This window comes from Peromyscus maniculatus, chromosome 20 (assembly GCF_049852395.1).
Source record: "Peromyscus maniculatus bairdii isolate BWxNUB_F1_BW_parent chromosome 20, HU_Pman_BW_mat_3.1, whole genome shotgun sequence".
Lineage (NCBI taxonomy): Eukaryota > Metazoa > Chordata > Mammalia > Rodentia > Cricetidae > Peromyscus > Peromyscus maniculatus.
Genome location: NC_134871.1, coordinates 46636520 through 46653351, shown reverse-complemented (window position 1 = coordinate 46653351; position 16832 = coordinate 46636520). Strand labels below are relative to the sequence as shown.

General features: G+C 48.1%; 1 protein-coding gene across 24 annotated transcripts in view; it reads left to right on the top strand.

The window, feature by feature from the left end:
• Nucleotides 1-12720: 12720 nt before the first annotated feature.
• Rbfox2 (RNA binding fox-1 homolog 2) overlaps nt 12721-16832 on the top strand; it is a 264663-nt gene continuing 260551 nt past the window's right edge. For 4 of the 24 annotated variants that reach the window (XR_013046494.1, XM_076556301.1, XM_076556279.1 and 1 more), the window contains exon 1: nt 12732-13461. Coding sequence is in view for 23 of the 24 variants with exons in the window: in XM_076556301.1 (XP_076412416.1) it covers nt 13282-13461 (180 nt within the window). In the remaining variant the exon portion in view is untranslated. Of the gene's footprint in view, nt 13462-16832 lie in introns of all 24 variants that reach the window. The other 20 variants (XM_076556277.1, XM_076556271.1, XM_076556282.1 and 17 more) reach the window with 9 other exon arrangements.

Below are 16832 nucleotides of genomic sequence, written 5' to 3'. Positions count from 1 at the left end.
CGCAGATGAACAAAATCCCACTGTGTAAATGTACTGCATTTCATGCAGGCTGGTTCCACGTCTGCTATTGTGAGTAGAGCAGCAACAAATATGGATGAGCAAGCATCTCTGTGGTAGGATATGGAGCCTTTTTAGAATACGCCCAGAAGTGGTATACCTGGGCTGTATAGTAATTCTGGTTTTAGTTTTCAGAGGAACCTCCAATGCCTCACGCTCTTTTTCCTTTTGTTAGGAGCTAGGAAACATCCTTGTTGAACTGGGTTTCTCCAAAACAGTCCGGGAGCCAACATTGTGGGTGCCGTGGTTTATGTGGGTGGTAGTTCTGCGTGGCAGGAAGATGGAAGGGAGAGAAGGAAAGGAAAAACTACTTCCCCTTACAATACCCAGCAACTCCTTAAAACGGCCCTAACAAAAGAGGGCCGGGGCCGGGCACTTCATACAGACCTCCTCTGTGTGTGGTCCAGCATGGTGGCCAGCATGCTTAACCCCAGCAACGTGCCCAGCAGGCACAGAAAGCCCTTTGCCAGGTTAGGGCAGCAAATGACATCTGTGGGGCATGTGGGCTCTGCCTACAGATCTGCAGGAGACTTCACGGTAGAACTAGAGGGTGCATGTGTGACCACAGCTGCTTCTCCTGTGCTTTCGTACAGATTGGGAGAAGCAAGCCACGCCTTTATTCCTCAGCCCACCCAGGAGAAAAGGTATGGACAATGGCCGGATCTCAGAAGGACTAAACACCCCACTCCATGGAAGGAGGAATCAGCCAACGGAACAAAAGCAGAATCCCGGTGTCTCCTCCTGAGAGGTTTGAGTGAAGATGACAGACAGCTGACCACAGGAACAAGGACCCTTAGAGACTGTCGGTTACTGCCACATTCTTTGGTGCACAGAAGCAGTGATTTATTAGATTTGTGACTTTGGAAGAAGAAATTAGACAGGACCTGGTTCAGCTCCTTCTTGACTCGTTCTTCAAATCTGCCTGACAGCTGAGAGGGTTAGAGTTCTGGTCACCTTTTTGCCAGGCTGTAAGGCACCTGTCTCTGTTGGGGACTGCTTACAAGCACTCAGCTGTGCCAACAGTTTGGTGGCTGGGTCTATTTAGTTGGAGGTCCTAGCTTTTCTATGTGTTACACAGGACTTAACCCCTTGCTTATCCATCACGTGTCCTGACTTCCTCTCTCCTCCTGTGGCAATCGCTAAGGTAGTTCCTGATGTAACAAGGAAGGGAAGTGTGTATGGAACTCCTTTAGTGCTCCAAAATCTCTTGGGTGGGTTTTGTTTGGTGGTTGTTTTTATGACAGGGTTTTATTGCATATCCAGGTGGCCTTGAATTCTTACCAATCTTCCTGCTACAATGTCCTAAGTGCTAGGATCCTCATATCTGCATGCTCCTTCAGCTTTATAGACTTAATTGAAAAGAGTCAACTTCTGGTCCCTCATCTCTGATATTTTATACATTACAAGCATAACAGATATTTAAATATTTTATTGGTGAATAATGTAAACTGATATAAAACCAAACAATTAAAAACCAAACTTGGTGGCTGGAAAGATGGCTCGGGAGTTAAGGACACTCTTGCAGAGGTCCCTGAGTTTGGTTCCAGGCACCCACAGGGCAGCTCACAACCACCTGTAACGCCAGTTCTAGGGGACTGGACCCTCTTTTGGTCTCTGATGGCACTGCACCAGAGTGGCACACAGGCGTACACACAGACAAAACACACAGACATGAAAAATGAAAGTGAATGAATCTTGGGGGCTACATGAAAACTAAAAGTAAATCAATCTTGGCTCACTTGTTGAAAGCACCTATTGCTCTTCCAGAGGATGTGAGTTCAGTTCCCAGCACCCACATTCAGCAGCTCATCATCACCTGTAACTCCAGCTCCAGGTAATCTAATGCCTCTGGCTTCGAAAAGCACCTGCACTCACATGCACGTACACACACACACACACACACACACACACACACACACACACACAGCTAAAATAAATAAATAAAAATAAGTAAATCTATTTTATAAATCAGATTTTAGCAGGGTTAACCAAGTAAAAAGTCTATGCCTTGCTTACCCCAAAGCATCACCCACAGCTCCCTCCACTTAGCGATGAGGGCTTGGGTCTCTTCTTCTTGCGATGTTCCTGTCTTCAGACCCAGGTCTTTCCAGCAACCATGGAAGGAAGAGAGAAGGCAAGAGGGCAGGAAGGAGGACTTAGGAGCCACACGCAGAAGTGCTTCCATCGTTTTTATCCATACTCCATTGGCCAGAGCTGCCACACATGTCCATCCGGACTCCAGGGGAGGCTGGGACTGTTACCTGTATTCACAGAATATACCCAGAGTTGTCTTTACCGCAGAGACAATGAGGCTCTCCCTTTCCTTGTGCTCCGTGGTACCTTTTGCCTCTCCACCAATTAAACTGCTACAGTGTTTGGGCGGCGGTGGCGCACGCCTTTAATCCCAGCACTTGGGAGGCAGAGCCAGGTGGATCTCTGTGAGTTTGAGGACAGCCTGGTCTACAGAGCGAGATCCAGGACAAGCACCAAAACTACACAGAGAAACCCTGTCTCGAAAAACAAAAAAAACAAAGCAAAAAACAAAACCCCCAACCAACCAACCAAACCAAAAAACAAACAAACAAACAAACCAACAAAAACTGCTCCAGTGGGGCTGGAGAGACCGCTCAGCTGGAAAATGCCCACTGGGAGGAAACATAAGGACCTGAGTTTGGACCCCCAGCACCTGAGGAAAACTGGCAGAATTTACCCATAATCCCAGAGCCGGCCGGGATGGCGGAGACAGAAGGACTCTAGGGCAGCAGCTGATGGCCAGGCGGGGTAGCTGAAGCAGTGAGTCCCAGGCTTAGTCACGGACCTGTCTCAGCCAACCAACCAACCAAACAAGTAAGGAGGAGAGCATGCTTAGGGGGACCCCAACATCAACCTCTGGCGGCCACACCCACATGCATATACCTGCACACACAAGTACATACATGAATACATACACATGCACATACATGCACACATGCCACACATACACAGTTGCTACAATGAAAATGTAAAGAGAAATAACCAGGACCTAGGTTTTGAATCTCAAAACATACTTTTGAAATGAGTTTTGAAAGAAAATCTGTTTTTAAAAAAGCCTGGTCTTTTTTTTTTTTTTTTTTTTTTTTTTGCTGGCCACACCTAACCCTGTATGACTCTGGACGTGAAGTCTATGCTCTGGGAATAAGCAGAGGTTCAAAAGAGTCCAAATCAGCTGGACCAGTCTGGTGCCCACTCAGAAGAGGCGAATGCAGCCGGGGGCTACAGAGAATCAGGGCCAGGGCTGGGGAGGGTGTCAGCTGGGGGCTACAGGGAATCAGGGCCAGGGCTGGGGAGGATGTCAGGAGGATGCTGATGCCTGTGTCCTCCTACGTGGAGCCTCAGAGGGGCCAGAGGGAGAGTCAGCACTCCAGGTCTGTGTGACATCTGAGAGGGGAGAAGCCCTCGCTTGCTCGCTCTTCAGGGTCCTGGGAACAGCAGTTCAGCAGTTTCTCTTCAGCAAGGTGTTGGGAGCGGAGACACCTGGGTGTCTTCACCATAGGGGCAGCAGCTGAGTCAGCCGCTTGAAGTCCCGAGCTCCCAGAGCCTGGGGGGCTGGCGGGAGGGGGGGGCGCGGGGGGGGGGGGATATGCCATGACATTTTTCTGTGCCCTTGACTGAGGCAACCTGCATGGCTCAAGGACTGGAGATCAGATAGCCAGCTCAGTGAAGGCTGATGGGATCGGTACTGACAGCCAGACAGGAACCCAGAGGAGGACACTTGAGCAGAGGCCAGCAGGGACAGCAAAGATAACAAACACCTCACGCCTTGATTCAGAAAGCCCAGGAGATCATGCCACCGACACAGAGCTTGATCAAGGCACTTCAGTTCCTTATCTGAGAATAAAATGGTAAGCCTTTTTGGTCTCCCTCTTCCTGTAAGATTTGGACCAGCTCAAATGAAAACACACTAAGAGGTCCCTGAAGAGGTGTCTGCAGAATTGGTGAGAGACCTCAGTCAGAAAGGAGGAGATGAGTTCAGTCTCAAGAACCCATGTCAAAAACCAAAACAACAACAACAAAACCAGACCCGGTAGTTCACACTTACCAAGCCCAGCACTGGGATGGCGGAGAGGCAGATCCCTGGGGCTCACTGGCAAGGCTATTTAACAAGTTCTGGGTGGGGCCTGTCGGGATACATTTGAGCAGCAGAGGCAGACACATTTCTGTGAGTCTGAGGCAAGCCTGGTCCTTGTAGCAAGTTCCTGGCCAGCTAAGGTTACATAGTGATAGGACTCTGTCTCAAAAAAGAAAAAAGAGAGACTATGTGTCAAGATTGACCTCTGACCTCCACACACACACATGCACATACTTGCCCACAGTCCACACACGCAAAGACAGGGCTGCACTGGAAGGGACAGAAACGGAGTAAAAGGACAGGAGGAAGGTCTTTGTCATTAACTATCCCATGTGACCTTGAACAGGTCATTCCATTTCTCTAGGTCTCCATTTTTTTTCATTTATAAAAGGAGACGTAATGCTGCCCACTCCACGGGCCTTTTGTGAGAATTAAAAGCAAAAAGAGAAAGGCAAACAAAACGAAGCCTAAAACTATTCAGGGCTGCTATCCATGAGGGGCTAGGCAAATATCTGCACCTCCCCGCCCTTCTCCTCTGAGGTCATTGCCAGGATGAAACCCTGTAATTCTCTTCAGGAAGAACGGCACATGAGGCTATGTATAGCCTCGCCTAGAAAATGGAATAAAATAAGGCTTTCCTCCATTCCGTGAGGAAGCAATAAAAACCGAGGGCCAGGCACAAATCAGACAATGAAAACATGACTTAAGAGCAGGGTAGGGGGCAGGGGGCAGGGTGAGGGCGGAGACTGCACTAAATGAAAAACAACAGCTCAATACCCTGCTATCATCCTTCATCAAACTACAGAAATAGAAACCAGACAAACACATTATGTGAAGGGCGAAAGGGTTGGCAAGGTCCTGGCCTATAGGAAAAACCCAGGTTCAATAATGCCACAAGCAGAGAGGACGTGGGGAAGCGAGGTCAGAGTCAATAGCAGGGCTGGCGTTCGAAGGGCTGCTTTTACAGTTCTAATGAGGCTTAAGCATCTCCCGGTCCTTTGCTGCTGAACTCAGTTTCTCATTAGACTCTGTATCTGCTCCGGGATCTGCCAGCCACACGGCAGGAGTTGCTTCCACTTCCTCTGGCCGCTGAATTGCCGAGGGTATTCTCCGCCTTTCTTTTTTTTGGGAAAACGAAAGCTTTGGGGTAGAAAGCAGTCTCTTCTATTTATATGCAGTACTCTGCTCTGTCTGATTCTCTAACATGGTCAGTTCTGGAGATGGGGTGGACTGGGTTCTGAGAACCCTGTTTGGAGGGGTGTACTGTGAGGACTGCCGTCTAGGAGTGCTCGCTCTGCTGGGGGGTCTCTACCTGTTTATGGGGGGGATCTTAGACCCGACTGTACCACTGAGCTTACCTGGCCCACTGGGTTGTCCTTTTTTAACATCTTTATGATTGTTAGAATAGCTACATTTTGTGGCAATCTCACAAAACCTACATTGTGTGTCTCTGCTAGGTTCCAGGGACACAGGAATGAAGAAAAGGACTAAGTCAAGCTCATGTTCTCCAAGAACTTATAAATAAAGAGAGACGTCACCAGCTTGTCAATGACTGTTGATAACCAAGGGACTGGTTTTAACTCACTTTTTGAACCCATCTTTCCTAAGATCTTTGATCTCCTAGGGGCCTTGTAATAGTCTTGCAGACGGGTGCTCTGGTCCCCACTTCCAGATGGAAAGGCGACTTCAGTTTTTGTTTATTTGAAGACCACTGCCATTGTTCCTGAGCCAAACTGATAGCGTCTGACTTCTACTTGAGGAAAGGCAGCCGCCAGCATTTACTTCGCTTTCATCTGGACACCATAGCCTGGGGCTGCCAGGGTGGCCAACTGAGTTAAAGTCCTTGCCTTCCAGCCTGAGTTTGATCCCCACCCTCCACCCCCAGCCCCGCCCATATGCTGGAAAGAGAACTGAAGGCAGCGAATTGTCCTCTGACCTCCACACACACAAAATAAACATATAAATGTAGAAACAAAGCAAAACAAACAACAACAACAACAAAATCAACCAACCATAGTAACTTGTTCATTTTTAAAGACCCAGTTAAATGTAGCATTCTGGGTGAAAACTATTCTATCTCCTCCTGCCAGGGAGTAGCAGCATTTACCTCTGCAGCCCTCTTGGTTTGGGCACATGGGACAGTCATGGTAATAAGGATGGGACAGCCGGGCGGTGGTGGCGCACACCTTTAGTCCCAGCACTTGGGGAGGCAGAGCCAGGCGGATCTCTGTGAGTTCGAGGCCAGCCTGGTCTCCAAAGCGAGTTCCAGGAATGGCGCAAAACTGCACAGAGAAACCCTGTCTCGAAAACCAAAAACAAAAACAAAAAAAGGATGGGACACACAGCGGTAGGAGTAAAAGGTCTTTGGTACCACTCGCTCGGTGTCTGTAAACCAGGTGTTCTGCTCACTGCCTTACATGCATTATTTAATGCTCAAAAGAACCGCAGGGGAGACACTGCCTTTATCCTGCTTATAGAGCCTATCAGTTAGGACTTGGGTTGGGCTGGCTGCATGTTGAAACCTATCCACAGCGGCTTAGCCAAAGGCCAGCTGAGCTTCCGTTTCTCAAATAACAAGGAATTACAGGTAGCTGGGCTTGTGTGGGTCTGGTGGTTCTCCAATACCATTCTCAGAATGCTGCCTTGCTGCTGCTGGGACAAGCTGACTGCTGTTTTCCCAGTTTGCATTCTAGGCAGGCAGAAGGCTAAAGGGCAAAATTTCTTTTCTTCTCGTGATTTTTGTCTCACCAGTTGAGATGGAACGTTACCTCGTATGGACATCTTGAGGGCCATAATCATGCTACATGGCTGTCCTTAGCCGCCAGCAAGCCTGGAATTCTTCCTTCTTTGCCTCCTTTCTTCCTTTCTATTTTCTTTTTCCCCCGGAGCCTTGCACTTGCTAGGCAAGTGCTCTACCACTGAGTTAAATCTCCAACCCTCTATTTTCATTACATTTTGTGTGTGTGTGTGTGTGTGTGTGTGTGTGTGTGTGTGTGTGTGTGTGTGGTGTGTGATGGTGCATGTGGAGATCAGAGGACAATGTGGAGAAGTCAGTTCTCTCCTTCCATCAGGTATGTACTGGAGATCAAATACAGTTCACGAAGCTTAGCAGTAATTGCCTTTCCCCACGGAGCCTTCTTACCAGGCTCCCTCCTCCCCTCCCCCTTTCTTTCTTTTCCTTTTTCTTTTTCTTTTTCTTTTTTTTTTTTCCAGAGCTGAGGACCGAACCCAGGGCCTTGCGCTTGCTAGGCAAGTGCTCTACCACTGAGCTAAATCCCCAACCCCCTTTCTTTCTTTTTCAAACGTGGGAAGATTGAACAGAGTTGTGATTTGGTAAGTAAGAAAGTGGATGTTGGGCAGTGGATGTGATATAAAAGGCAAACGGGTCATCATCAAGGCGAACGTTCTTGCACAAATGGAGTTGGAAGTGAAGACAGAGTTCAACTCGAGTCTAGTGGACGCCAGAGTCTGTGTCTTGCCCACTGTGAGAGATGAGTTCCAACCATGATGCATTACAGTTAGCTCTCTATTTGTTCATTCTTTCTTCCTGAGTGATGGGCTGTTTGGTACTAAGAACAGATTGTAGCTACCTTGGTATTTGAGAAGCCTGTCCATAATTTAATCTATTTGTTAAATGGATAGATGAAAAAAATGTCAGGAAAGCACTCATTTCTCCAGATAATTTTTTTTCTAAGAAAGTGTTTCTCTCTCTCTCTCTCTCTCTCTCTCTCTCTCTCTCTCTCTCTCTCTCTCTCTCTCTCTCTCTCTCCAAGTAAGTTTGTACTCTATTTTCTGAACTCCAAAAATCCATTGAATGTCCTCAGAGGGTGCACTAGATATTAAGGTAAGAACAGGTGCTGGTACTTGATATTAGTGGAAAGGCCAAGGAACTATTAATTTTTTTTTTTACTCCTCATGCATACATATGTGTGCTTGGTATGTGAACCATTATATGTGTGAATGTGCACATGTGTGTGAGGCGACCTGAGGGTCTTCCTCAGTCGTTCTCCACCTCGTTTGTTGTGGCAGGGCCTCTCAATAGACTCCAGAGTCCACTGATAAGTGTAGGCTGGCTTGGCTCACTGCAGGAATCCCTTGGCTCTGCCGCTGGAGTGCTGGAATTACAGGTAGCAGCCTGTCATGCTGGGGGATCTGAACTCTTGCCCTCACACAAATGCAGCAGGTGCTTTAACCATGGAACCATCTCCCCATCTTGGAAACAGTCTTTAATGTTATCTTCTTCTGTACTTTGTTGTGGGACTTTCCCTGGGGTGATGTGAATAAATGTCTATTCACCCCAGACAGGGCACCAATGACAGACCAAAGAAACAATTCCACCCAGGTCTAGCTTGTGAGCCATTAAGTTTACGAGGGCTAGTTACAGTAGCATGGATGGGGGTTATCTTTAGCAACATGGACAACTCAAAGGCAGGTGCATCAAAGGAAAGCCCATCCTAGCACGGGTGATGACTCACAGAAACTGCATCCTTAGAGCTCATTGCAGGACTTAGAGGCACTTCCACCTGTCAGTCTCTGGGGATCCTACTGCTTATATAGCCTTGTGGGAGGGAGCATTATGAATCTTTTACATTTCAGGACCTTCCTGAGACCTGGGAGTTGTTTACTTCTTGATTTTGAACCTCCAGGATAGAAAGTTTGAATTCCGAGGAGACTGCTACTTATGTAACTATTTCCAGACAAGTAGCTTCAGATTGTAAGAAAAGAATGAACGTCTTTTGCAGTTACAGTTGTATTTGACATGTTCATTGACAGACTTCTAGTCTCCTCTTCCCCCCCACCCCCATTTACTTTTAGCTGGGCGTGGTGGCGAATACCTTTAATCCCAGCACTGGAGAGGCAGAGCCAGGCAGATCTCTATGAGTTTGAGGCCAGCCTAGTCTACAGAGTGAGTTCCAGGACAGGCGCTACACAGAGAAACCCTGTCTGGAAAAACCAAAAAAAAAAAAAATTTTTTTTTTGCCTGCATATATGTCTGTGCACCATGTGTGTGTATTGTCCTGGAAGGTTACAAGAGGGTGTTGGATCCCCTGAAACTAGAGTTACAGACAGTTGTGAGCTGCCATGTAAGTGCTGAAAATCAAACCCAGGTCCTCTATAAGAGCAGCAAATGCTGTTGTTAACTGCTGAGCCGTCTTTCCAGTCCCCCTTTAGTCTCTTCTTGTTCCCTAAATGCTTTATGTGTGTTTACGAAGTCATGGTGCTGTTTCTCTTTGTTCCAAAATCATCCAAACACTCCTCCACTTTGCCGCTCTACTTCTTAGGGACTTTAGTACTACCTGAGTAGCTATAATTTGAGTAATAAGCAGCTTTGCTCCCAAATCTTATTTTTCAAGGATCTGACATTATTTAGATGATAGAATTTTGGCAAAGCAGGTAGGGAGGGGAGAATTATTCTAAAAATAGCAGTTTAGCAAGTAACAAAATTCAAGAAACCAACCATTTATGTGCTTAGGCTTGAAAGAAAAAGGCCATTGTCGGCCCCGAGGCACCTTGATTTTCCTTCAGGCTATACGGTTGGGTGGACAGGATCAGGCTCCATCTGTTGTTGTAGGGTACGCCTGTAGGAGACCTTTAATTTAAGTGGGAGCTGTCCAGTTAAGCACAGTGAGCTGGGAGGCAGATGGACTTCCCCTTTGGTGGTGCAAACAGTCGTATTAAGTAAGAGATGTCTGGGTTTCCACTCCCAGACCCATGAGCTCCTGGCCAGTAGCTTATTGGCACCGTATAAATTAGATGACAAATAATTACTACGTATTAAACAGTTACTACGTTAGGCATTCTGTTAAGTGCTTTCATTTAGTGCTCAGAAAAACATCATGACTATTATTGTTGTCATCTTACAAAGGAGGGATGTAAGGCTTAGTAAAAAGGAATAATTGGCTTTAACATTAGTGGTTACACCCTTGGGTGACTTGTGGAGCTTTGTCCAGCCCATCTGAAATCTTATGAAGCCTTATCCAAGCCACCTTATGTAGCAACCTCAATAATAATTAACTCTTTTCTTTTGCTGGACATCTGAAGGCAAGATGGGTCACTGCAGCTCTCCTGGAGTCACCCTTGATAACTCAGCCAGGGTTCTCACTCCTCAGGTGTCTGCTAACTGCCACAGTCAGATCCAGAAATACCGGCTAAGCATGAGCTCGCAGTGTTTCCATCGGTATGGAAAGGACATACGCTCATTAAGTTGAACTAAGTGCTCTTCCTTGAATGGATTATTCAAGACTCTCTCTACCCACTAAAAGATCCTTCTAGCTCACTGTGCACACAAAACACTTAACAACCTTAAGAATAGTGATAACGACAGTTTTTGATTTTGATAAACAACATTTATTTGGTCGATCTGACCTAGAATGTGAAGAAAATCATAATGATTGGGCCAGGAAGACAGCTCGGTGGGTAAGAGCGCTTGCTGAGAAATCCTGATCTCAGGGACCCAGTGGAAGGACAGAACCAGCTCCTAAAGGTTGTCTTCTGAACTCCACATGTGTGCTGTGCTATGTAGATGCCTGCACTCACATGCCTACCTGCACACATGCCTGTGTGTTCGCGCATACACACACACAGAGATATCTGAATTTAAAAAAATGAAAATTCACAATGGCAATAATGTTAGTAACTAACACCTGCGTGCACTGGCCATCCTGAACTTGTTAGTTTATTTTGTGTCTCTGTGACAAAGTATCTGAGAAAACAATGTAAAGGAGGAAGGATTTATTTTGTTTCAAGATTTCAGATCAGTCCCTCTGTGGCTCCTGGGTCTGAGTGAGGGAGGTGAGGTATAAAAAAACACCACAGCAAGGATTCGGTGGTGGAGCAAACAAACTCACCTCCAGGGAGACTGGAGAAGGATGGAGACAAACAGGAAGAGGCTGGGGACTAGAGACAGGCTTTCAGATCATGGCCCTAGCAACCCACTTCCTCCAATCCGTCCTCCCTGTCCACTGTTTTTACCACCACCCCCATTATGAATTAATCAATGCATTAATCCACTGTGTGGGTCATTAGGCCCTAGTAATTAGGTCCTCATGATCCAAATACTTGGCACAGTCTATCAGCTGTTACCACATAAGCCTCTGGAGGACATTTTTGATTCAAGTCATAATATGATCAATGTTCTTAATGCTGATAACTCATTTGGTCTTCACAGTAATTCTTTTGAAAAATACTATTACTATGCTAATTTTAGGTGTAGAAGCTGAGGGACAAGAGCCACCAATTGGCTTCCTTGCATAAGGTGTCAAGACTTGTAAATAACTGAGCTATTGCAGCCTAAAAACATACAATGTACTCCGTAGGAAAACCCAGCTTCAAGGCAAGTTGTGCGGACTTTTCCAATAAACCTGCAAATCGAGCCTCATTGGACTGGTCTGACTCTGAAGCAGAGATCTTGACCACTCTGTCCATTTTTAGGTGCTTAATTCAAGTTCAAAGGCCGAGTCATAGTTGTTCCAAGTGACCTTAGAAATCATCTAACCCGGGATTTCTCAATCTCTGGACTGATTTGGACAACTCTCTCTTGTGGGGACTGTCCTGTGCACAGTAAAGTTTCGAACATTGCCAGCTTCTATTCACTAGAAGCCAGCAGCAGCCCTCCATTTGTGAAAAATAAAATTTATCAAATGACAAATGTGGAAATGGGAGGTGTTGGAAAGGTACCAATCCTTCCCTGGTTGGGAATCTCTGACCCAAACGATTGCTTTACAGATACTGCCGTTGGGATCCAAAGAGAAAAACGAACTTGTTTAAAGTAGCAAGAGAGGGAAAGGCTAGAAGCTAGGCTATTGTGCAACATTCTTTCACAATGTACATGCCACAGTTTGGGACCCAGAGAGGCAGACGCAGTTTCCATTTACAATCAGGTAGAGAACCTACTGGACAGACCTAACTGCATGAAGCTGATAAGCAGTGAAGGGCTACTCAGGCAATAAGGAGTGAAAACAAGAGAATGCGATCTGGATCGACCACGTTTCTGCTCCAGGACTTGAACAAATTCAGGTTCATCCATTGGGACCGAAAGCATGCCTTCTATTACCAGGCTCAAAACGGGTCCGTGCATGCATTGTGTAAGCCGTAAAGCTCTTATAAACATCAGGCACTATTAAAATCATCAGGGATGCGATCATTCTATTCATAGCAAAATTTCTCAGAAAAGCACATATGAGAGCCTTCATTCCTGGACTTCCCAGTTCTTGGGCGGGAGAGGAAGCAGGCAACGAGACTCTCCTCTCCCCGAGCTCCCTTCTGCTTCCCCATATCCCAGGCAGCCCGATGGGAGATACCAGGTCACCACTTCGCACAACTAATACAACTAGCGGGAGCCGCAGCCCCTTACTCGGGCCCTTCCAGCTCCGCCCTCCGGCCGCCGCCCTAAAAGAGGCAGACCGTTCCCTCTGCGTGCCTCCCAGAGCATCCCGGAGATTCCCGAGCTTTTCCGATCGCTTCCCGGCCTCCCGCGGGCGGCCCGCGCGGAGGGGGGCGGCGATTGCCGAGGGGGGCGTAGCCACGCCCCCTCGCCCCAGCCTCCTCTCGCGCGGGCGGCCCGAGTCCCCACACATCCAGGTCCCTCCTTCCCTCCCTCCTTTCTCTCTCCCCGCCTTCCCGGCGCTGCCACAGTGGCGGGACGGAGGATCCCGACCAGTGAGCTGGCTGCGGCTACGCGCTCCTCCTCCTCCTCCCAAATAAACAGCCCTCCCCACACCGGGAGCCCGGGCCGCCCCCTTCCTCGCGCAGCCGGCGAGTGGTGAGGGAGCGCGGGACTGAAGGACCAAGGGACGGAGGGAGCGGCGCACGCGCGTGCGAGCGAGCGTGCGAGCGTGCGTGCGAGCGAGCGAGCGAGCGAGCGGCCGGCGCGAAGCCGGAGTGGAAGCCGGAGCCCGAGGCGGAGCGGGAGCCGGAGCCGAAGAAGCCTGAGTTGGAGCGGTAGCGAGAAGCCGAAGCAGCCGAAGCGGGACTCCGGGGCCGGCGCGCACGCACGCACGCACGCGGGGGGCGGGGCCGGCGCGCGCCCGCCTGTCGCGACTGTCGGCGCCGAGGCCCAGGGGGAGGTGGCCTGTCGCGGGTCGCCCGGCTCCCGGAGGCGAAGGGGGCGCGGGCGGATGGCGGAAGGCGGCCAGCCGCAGCAGCAGCCGCCTCAGCTCGGGCCCGGTGCCGCTGCCCGGGGCATGAAGCGGGAGTCGGAGCTGGAGCTGCCGGTGCCCGGAGCGGGGGCAGACGGACCCGAGCCCGGCCTGAGCAAGCGGCCGCGCACCGAGGAGGCGGCCGACGGCGGGATGCAGGTGACGGCGCGGGACGGGCGCCCGGTGACGGCGGGCCGCGGCGGGCTCGGGCCTCGGGGCGCCGGGTGGGCCTGGCTGGAGAGTGGGCTTGGGGCCCGGTGCAGGGGCTGTGCTCTTAAGGGGGCCCCGGAGGCAGCGCGAGGGAGTGGGGTTTTCCTTCTGGAGTTGGGGGATTGAGCAGGATCGGGATGCAGTCTATTTCTTCAGCCCGTCCCCAGTTTCTTGGGAAGTTGGGGTATCCCGGATCTGTTGGTCCTGAGGAGAGCTGTTGGGCCGAGTCGAGAGCGAGGGAAGCTAATGGGAAAGCTCCCGAGAAGAAGGAGACTCCTTTTGGTTTACCCTGGGCACAGTGGGATGGGGAAAGGGGAGCGGCATGTGGAGGACAGACTGAAAAGCCAGCCAACTCCTGGAGAGACCCGAAAGCGGATGTGGCTGAGCTTGTGGGTTCAATCAGTTACACGGGGAGTCCTGAGAAGTCCGCGGAGTTTGGAGGTGTGGAGGCACCGTGATGCTCAGTCTCATTAATTTTGTGCAGCATGCTACTAAGTCTGGAGAGAGGGATCAGGCATGTCCCTCCTGTGCTTTACCCGTTGCATTCTACCTTCGTAGGACGAGTGTCCTGGGGTAGCGGAGAAAATTTATAGGGTTGTTAGGAGGCTGGTTTCTTGAGTTGTGGCCTCAAGGGTAAGCTGACTGATGAAGGGAGGGGGTGGCCAAGGTATTGATGCTGTCGGTTATTACTTAGTTTGAGGAAGGGCTTTAGGATTTGGTCTCCGTTTAGAAAATAATTGGTTATGAAATGGAGAGGCTCATTCAGCAGCAGTGGGATGCTGTTTAATTCTTTTAGAATCATAGAATGTTAGAGATGGAAGGGGCCAGAGATACCCACCTACTTTCCCGCTGCGGGTTCTCAGTCTTCAACACTTGGCAGAGCTAAGCAGAATGGCTTATATGTGCACTTTCAGTGAAGGGTCAATACTTTGCATCTTTTTTTGTGTGCGTGGTGGGAAAGGGTGTGCTCAAGTTCCAACATGTTTGAACAACCTCATTTTTATAGATAGGGAGTTAGAAGTCCTGAGAAGACTAGTGATTTGACTAAAGCCACCCAGTTCGCTGCTTCTAATTCCTATTCCTGTGCTCTCTCCATTACACCACTCTTGGAAATCTCTGCAGTGCTGAAAGACTTCCTGTGCTCTGCCTGACTTCCTGTGGTAGGGAAAGGAGCTGTACTTAAAGCCTGGCATGTTTGCTGTGTGCCTCTTGTCTCCTTTGCAGAATCCACCCTGTTAGCTCCATTGGTTTGGTAAAAAGGGACTCCCTTGGCTGTTTATTTTTGAATTCTTTTGTATGCTGGCTTTTACTTCCCTTAGAAGAAGTCTGTGAGGCAGAGGGGTTGTGAAGTCAATCTCGGAGCCGCAGAAGAATGGGGAGACAAAGTGAGGTGGGTTGGCACTGGATGATAAAGAGGGATCGCCGGATACAGCTGTTGATGGGCTTGTTCACTTGGTGTGTGCATACATCTGAGTACACGTGTAGTCACTTTCCCCCGTCTCTATGTTGGTCTTAGTTAATAGTTCTCTTTGCTCTCTCATTCTTTTGCCTATTGTTTGCTGGCTGCTTTCACATTGGCTAAGGATAGTGATACTTGGAAATGGAGTGGTGCATAGGGACTTGGGGATGTTCAGAGGAAGGAGTGAATTAGGTCCTTTGGGTGCAATTGGACAACTTAGAACTATCCCACAGAGAATTATTTTACTCTGTATATTTATGAATATTCTTTACTTTTCCCTTTGTACGTTCTTATGATTGCAGGTTTTGCTTTTGTTTTTGAAACGGATTCCAATTTGTAGCCTAAGTTGGTCTTGAACTCAGTGTGGTTGGTAGCTGAGGATGACCTTGAACTCCTGGACTCCTGACCTTCCTGCTTCTACCTTCCTAGTAGATTTCTGAGATTACAGGCATGTACCACCATGCCCAGCTCATCACAGTAGTTCTCTCACACCCTGTCACACAGGTGTTAACATAGTCATTGACTTAGCTCTCCCTCTGTTTTTAACTAGCTCTGTATTAACCCCAGGGAAAACCTATGTTTTGGGACCTCTGTTTCTTATTTAGAAAAGTGTTTGTATAAAGTGATTTCTAGGTTGCCTTCTTGAAAAACATAAGCTAAGTTCCCTTTCCTAACTGCATGTGACCTGGGCAGGGAGACAAATGAATGAAAAGTTAAACAAAAAAAAACTGTGGGTGTGTAAGCTTATTTAACTAATGTTTATCAAGCAGCTGTGACACTCTTAGGCACTGTTTTTTTTTTTTTTTTTTTTTTTTTTTTTTTTGAGCTTGCTATGTACACCAGGCTAGCTCTGAATTCAGAGATCTTCCTGCCTTTGCCTCCTGTGTGTTTAGCACTGTTTTAACCCTAGAGGATAAATAAAGAAACCCTACCTTTATTGAACTAATAGCCCATGGAAAGAGACAAATCAGTAGTTTTTCTTAGCTTGTGGGAAAATTAAGTAGAGAAAGAGACAACTTTAGAGTGGTGCAGGAAGGTCTCTCTGTAGGTGACCTTTGAAGTGCAGATGTGGGTCATTCAGAGGTTTTAGGGAAGAGGATTCAGGCCATTCAGTGGTTTAGGGAAGAGGAACCCAGAGGGCTGAGACATTGGGAGAGAAGCAGCTTGGTGCGCTGCATAGGAGGCCACTGTAGCTGGGACAGAATGAGCAGGCATGGGCTTTCTCAGGAGATAACGTCAGCGTTAGACGGGCCTGGAGGTGCTACATAGATATCTTATCTCTTTATATAGGCTTTTTAGTATATGGGTTTGTCTTAGAGCATATATGTATTTTTCTCATCTGAAGACAGAGTTTTTTCTGAAATCATAGCTGGGTCCTTGAAGATTTCCCGACAGCATAATTGGCACTATTAGACTTTGTTTTTGCCTGCTGGTATATTTATGCGTACTTATGCTTCATCTTTTATTGTCATTAGAGGCTTTATTGTGCCTGCTTCTTTAGACTGTAAGCTTCTACAAGGTAGAAACTGTATTTCCTTTATTTATTCTTCATAATACCTGGGTTTATAGTAAATGTTCAATGTCTGTTAAATTGAAGTTGAGATTTATCACTTACAAATAACCTAGGGATTAATCGTGAGATTCCTGAGTGAAGGAACCATCACAAAATTACTCAGTGCCCTAGAGTGCAAAGAATGAACTCTCCCCCTCCCCCTCCGAATTCAGTAGTTGACTGAGTTAATTCTACTTACTAAATGGAACTACAACTAAGTTTCAAGGCTGAGTCTTGTTAGGTTAGACCACCAGCTTTTGGACATCATTACTTCCAAAGTGGAGTTCTGGGACTCCAGAGTCTGGGCTT